Source organism: Schistocerca americana, chromosome 5, assembly GCF_021461395.2.
Source record: "Schistocerca americana isolate TAMUIC-IGC-003095 chromosome 5, iqSchAmer2.1, whole genome shotgun sequence".
Lineage (NCBI taxonomy): Eukaryota > Metazoa > Arthropoda > Insecta > Orthoptera > Acrididae > Schistocerca > Schistocerca americana.
Genome location: NC_060123.1, coordinates 446523776 through 446529775, shown reverse-complemented (window position 1 = coordinate 446529775; position 6000 = coordinate 446523776). Strand labels below are relative to the sequence as shown.

The window sequence follows — 6000 nt, the reverse complement described above, 5'->3', positions numbered from 1 at the left end:
TACCTCGGGCTGGAATGTAATTATCATGTGGGATACAAGCAACAATCTGAGAGGGCTGGGAAGGGATACTAGTGAGCAGGTGAGATGAGAGACAAACACTGTCTGGTGGAGTGTGCAGGGAATAGAATGCTGACAGGTGTAGAATCAGGAGGTTGTGGGCCAGGGAAGTGGGGACGAAAGGAGCGAAAAAGGAGAGGAGCAGGAAAAGATGGATGGATACATTGGCAGAGGGTGACAAACAGTGCGAGACACGAGAGCAGATGATAGGATGAGTGGGGGGGGGGGAGTGTTAAGTGGAGGGGGTGGGCACAGTATGTTACCATAGGTTGAGGCTGGGATAATTACAGGAGTGGAGAATGTGTTGTAAAGATAACTCCCAACGCAGTTGATAAAAGCTGGTGGTGGAGGGAAGGATCCAGATGGTTCAGGTAGTGAAGCAGCCATTGAAATCAAGTATATTATGTTCAGCTGCATATTGTGCTACAGGGTGGTCTACTTTGCTCTTGGCCACAGGTTGGCAGTGGCTGTTCATCCTGGTGTACAGGTGGTTGGTAGTCATACCATATTAAAAGCTGTGCAATGATAGCAGCAGAGCTGGCAAATGACATGACTGCTTTCACAGATGGCCTGGGTCTGATGGGGTAGGGTAAGCCTGTGACAGGACTGGAATAGGAAGTGTTCGGTAGGTGGATTGGGAATGGCATAGGGACAGACTGGGATGTTGTGGAAGTTGGGTGGGCAACAGAACACTACTTTAGAAGGGGTGCGAAGTATCTCGAGTAGGATAGCCTTCATTCCTGGGCATGGTGATATGTAATCAAAGCCCTGGCAAAGGATGTGGTTCAGTTGTTCCAGTCTGGGGTGGTACAGGGTGATGAGAGGGGCACTCCTTTGTGGCTACTTCTTTTAGTTGGTGGGAGGATTGGAGGTGTGAAGGGAAATGGCACAGGAGATCTGTTTGCAGAATAGGTCTGGGGGATAATGCCTGTCTGTGAAGGCCTTGCTGAGACCTTCAGCATACTGAGCAAGGGAGTTGGGCTTGTCACTGCAGATATGCCATCCCTGGGTGGCCAGGCTGTAAGGTAGGGTTTTTTTGGTATGAAAGGGTTGACAGCTGTCGAAATGCAGGTATTGTTGGTGGGTTTAATCTAGACACAAGTCTAACAGACATTTGCACTATGTCATATACTAGATTTTTATAAAGCTTTAAGAGCATTTCTTGTGTGATGAGTGACATATTTTAAAATGTAAAGTCAAACACCATAAAGTCCAGGATGGAATAACAACAACATACACCAGGGGTCGCACTGACACTTTCAGAGACTGGAATTACCCTCTCAACCTTCTGAAAGAACAAACCTCCTGTGCCTTGTCTCTCCAGTCACCTACCAACTCCCACATACCCACCGACCGGCCACAAGGAAGCACCAGCACCATCCAGGACTGGAGAAACTGAATCACATTCTCCACCAGGGTTTTGACTACCTCTCGTCATGCCATGAAATGAGGAATATCCTTTCTACTCCTCCCACAGTGGTATTCTGCTGATCACTGAACCTATGCAAACACCTATTACAGCCTGCTCACAGCCATCTCCTACACATCTAAAGGCAGCTGCGAAAATTGCCCTGTGACATACAAACTAAGCTGCATCACTGTGCTACTTTTTACATGGGCATGACAACTAATAAGATGTCTGTCTACATGAATGTCCACCTACAAATTGTGGCTAAGAGACAACTGGACCATCCAGTTGCTGAACACAATGTCCTTCACTTCAGTGACTGTTTCACAGGCTGCTCCATATGAATTCTTCCTAACACCAGCATTTTCTGAATTGTGCAAGTGGGAACTCTCCCTGAAATATAACCCATGTTCCATTAACCACCCTGGTCTCAACCTGGTCTTCCTCGCTCCCACTCCAGCACTACGCAGCCTTCTTTTCCACCAACACATCTGCTAATCCTTTTCCTCACCCCCCCCCAACTTTCTTCCTTTCCAACTCACCTCCATTTTCACCCCCCCCCCCCCCCAAACCTTTCATCTAACCTAGCAGCCCAACCATGTCCCCATCACATCTCTGCACTCTCCCACAAGCAGCTCTACATCTTCCTCTACCCCCACCCTGCTACCCCTGCCCCCTTCCCACTTGCATCCCCACTGTGATCCATGCCACATCAATATCCCCACCCCCCCACACCAGACCACTGCCCCCATCAGGCACAGTCGCAGTCATGTCTCGTCACAAGGCCAGAGACACTGCGCGCACGTGTGTGTGTGTGTGTGTGTGTGTGTGTGGGTGTGTGTGTGGGGGGGGGGGGGGACATTTCGGAACAAAGCTTTTTGGCTGAAAGCTTAACTGTACAGCAGTCTTTTTGTTGTGCCTGTCTGCAACTCAACATCTCCTCTATATCATTAATATTTTTAAATGTATTATTTGTGTCTTGTTGTCAGATAACATTTACTAAATGATTATACAACACACACTGATTTATTATTTATTTTTCAAGATACAATGCAAAATATGGAACACAAAAGATTGCAAATATGCATCTAACAATACTTAACTTGATTATAACACTCAAGCTCCAGAGGATGTTTCTACAGTGCAGTGTGGGGAAAGAGGAAGAAAAATGTATGCTGACAATAGACAAAGCACTTCATTTACTAAAGTCATTAATGTCAACAGTCATGTGTAAGGGATTAGAACTTTCCCCTGTTGAATTTCCTACATTCTAAATTAAATAGGAAAATTGGCACAAATGGCTAAAACAGTTTTTGATACATAGGTCTGCACTGAACGCAGAATGATAATGACTTGTTAATTCACCAAAAAATGAGTCTGAGCAACATGAACAAAATCAATGCATCAAAATTCGTCATTATGTCAGAAAAATTGCCTTCTTTGAAATGAATTCTGTATAATTCGGAATACCCAAAATTTTTGCTCAAATGTATTTCATAAAATCATGATAGCTTAAAAATAGAATGTAAGTATATACAAGTTTTGTAAAGATACTTGAATTGAAATATTTGTTTTCATTATACAAAGAAACAGAAATTTCCACCTTTTATCACAATAGCTACTTGTTTCTATCCTTCAACATTTATGGAAGAATTTTTCCACTAGTTCCTCATATTTTTCAAAAAATTTTGACCACAATAATAAAATAGTATCTGTCACACAAAGTTGTTGCTTCCCGGCTTTAGTGATCAAACTACAGCAAATTAAGTTCACTGAACATAATTTGAAGTTGTAACACAAGTCAAAACAAGTAACACAATAAATCAAAGATACAGGTCATCTGCATTATCAAGTAACTTTTACAATAAAGATGACTGAACACCCAATTATACTACTCAAGTAAGAGACGCCTGAAACACAGCATTCTCTTCTTATACACAGCAAAACTATTCATACCATCCCACGATCAAAGTGACTCACGCGTTTTGCAGTGTAAAAATATATACAGTTTAATGGGTCAGACAGTAACTACACAGTAATTGTTGAAATTGTACACATTCAAGAGACAGACAAAGCATAACAATGTGCTTCCTATCCACAAATTTATGCAATTTGTTAAGATTTACAATATTTGACGTTCTCTCAAAGTAATATACAATGCAATCATGATTTTAAGTACAAAGCACCTTTAAATGGTCTTTACTCTAACCAGCAGCAACCCATAATGCTTTCACACGGCCAAGTGGAAAAGAAAACAGCGCAAAAAATAAATAAGGACACATCTGGATGATTTATGACGAACTTCTATTATCGCAGTTAGCACTGTATTTACAAACACTACAAGCACTGTTGTACGGCTCTTGTAGTCTTCCTGCATTGCAATCTGTCACATTATTATGTTCACCGCACTACGTAAAAAAAAAAAAAAAAAAAAAAAAAAAAAAAAAAAAAAAAAAAAAAAAAAAAAAAAAAAAAAAAAAAAAAGCAGCACAACTTCAGTAACATTTACACAATTACTGCTTAACTTACTGAAATACTTTGAACTGAACACCAGTATATATATTATTTACAATAAAAGGAAAATGCACGTGGCTCTTAAGCCCTTAGTCAGAGTCTGAATAAATTACGGCATTTTCAGACCTCCGTTTGGTATGACGAACAACAAAATCTTCTGAAGATGAGGAAGAAGTATATCGCTCCTTTCTTCGCCGCTTTTTCCTGTCATGCCTCCTTGACTTATGCTTTGATTTACTGCCACGGCTAGATAGATTCCACGGATTCAATGAAGGCTCATGCTGACGAACTGAACTAGATGATGTCGATGATGTTGAGGGATATGACACACCTTTAGTATTTGAAGTACTGGTTTGTTTTGGAATAACAATGCTTCGCAGTTTTGGTTTATGTTCAGTGCCAAAAATACTTTCATCATCAGAAGAATATGGTGAGCTATATACAGAAATCCTTGAAGCAAGTGGATAACTATAATCATCTAATGACGATCTCCCAGAATTATAAGCATACCTTGAACTTTCTCTTTCCTTAGAAATGTGATGCCTCACAGGACTCTTGCTCAATGAATCGGAGCTACACGACAATTTGCTTAAATTACTCACTCTAGCTTTGCGGCACCTGTGAGAACTTCCACTCGATGAATCAGAGCTATAAGGTAATTTCTTCAGTCGCTTCCCTTTAGATCTGCGACGCCTGATGGGACTGCTACTCAGTGTGTCTGAACTACTGTAGATAAGTTGTTTTGAACGGTTTAGACCAACTGGTGAAAAAGGGGATGAACTACTGCTTTGTGAACTTTTCGCTCTTGTTGGCTTCTTGTTAATCTTGACTCTACTTCTGCTGGAACGAACTTTCTTTTCTTTGTGCTGGTGCACACGGGAACTTTTTACTGAATCCGGAATGTAGTTAGAGCAGCCAGCAGTGGAATCAGGCATTTCTCGCTGAGATCCTGAGGTAGAGGCAACAGGACTCACTGTATCTGCAATGTAAGAACCAAATTTGTCAGCAGACAGTAAAAAAATTATTATAATTACAAAGTGTACATAAATATATATCCAAGGAATACAAAGAGTGACCCACTCTTACCTGAGCTGTGCAGCTTATTTGAGTTATTGTCATTTATCTTATTACTATTAGAGTTTGCAGTTGTTTCACAAGAAGGTTCTTGCTCTTCTATAACATCTTCATCTGTATCGAGTGCAACAATTTCTGGAGTTCTTTCATGCAATGGTTTAACATAGCCAACTATAACACAGTCTTCAGAATCACTTGATGAAACAACATCTGATGCCTGTGATCTTATATTTGCTGTATACAAATGATCTTGCAAACTTTCACCTGCTTGCACTCTCTGAGAAGTATGGCGTGAAGTATTCCCATGTCTCCCAGAACGACTGCTAATGGAAGATAGATGGGAAGCTTCACCAACACCTTCAACATCAATGTCATTATCATCCTCATTTGCAACAGTTTCATGTGATGAGTCAACTGAGTCATCTGATGATATCACAACCACATCACTATCATCATCACGTACTGAATGGGGTGAAGGTGGAAGCTCTATTGTATGAGCTTCATATGAACCATACTCAGCTGTCTCGTCAAAACCAATCATGTCATACGGAGAACGTGCAAATGTCCACAGTTCATGGATAAAATGGTCAACATGCCTAGGGTTGATATTGTTTCGAAGATAATTTCTTATACTGCTGCTGTTAACTGAATGGTACTGCAGCATATTTAGAATGCAGTCCAAAACTAAAGCCAACCGTGACTGATTCTCTATAAGCACCGACAACTCACGAGAAAGCCAAGGAAGCAATCTATGCAGCTGTGCTGGATTGTTTCTGGAAGAAGAAAAAAAAAAAAAAAAAAAAAAAAAAGATAAAAACCATTGAAAAAATTGGCAGCATTAAAAAAAAAATTAAATTCATAAATACTCAAACTCTCATCTGGGTCTATTTTAAAGAAATGTTAACTATGAACTATGTAACCACTTTTTCAATGGAACTTAAGTGTTA

General features: G+C 40.6%; 1 protein-coding gene across 2 annotated transcripts in view; it reads right to left on the bottom strand.

Annotated features, from left to right (window-relative positions):
* Window positions 1-2484: 2484 nt before the first annotated feature.
* Window positions 2485-6000, bottom strand: part of LOC124615549 (E3 ubiquitin-protein ligase Topors) — a 96109-nt gene continuing 92593 nt past the window's right edge. For both annotated transcript variants that reach the window (XM_047143523.1, XM_047143524.1), the window contains exons 6-8: window positions 5066-5826; window positions 3954-4958; window positions 2485-3889 (exon numbers count right to left, since the gene is read on the bottom strand). In XM_047143523.1, coding sequence (XP_046999479.1) covers window positions 4069-4958; window positions 5066-5826 — 1651 coding nt within the window. In that variant the 3' untranslated portion in view covers window positions 2485-3889; window positions 3954-4068. The remainder of the gene's footprint in view (window positions 3890-3953; window positions 4959-5065; window positions 5827-6000) is intronic.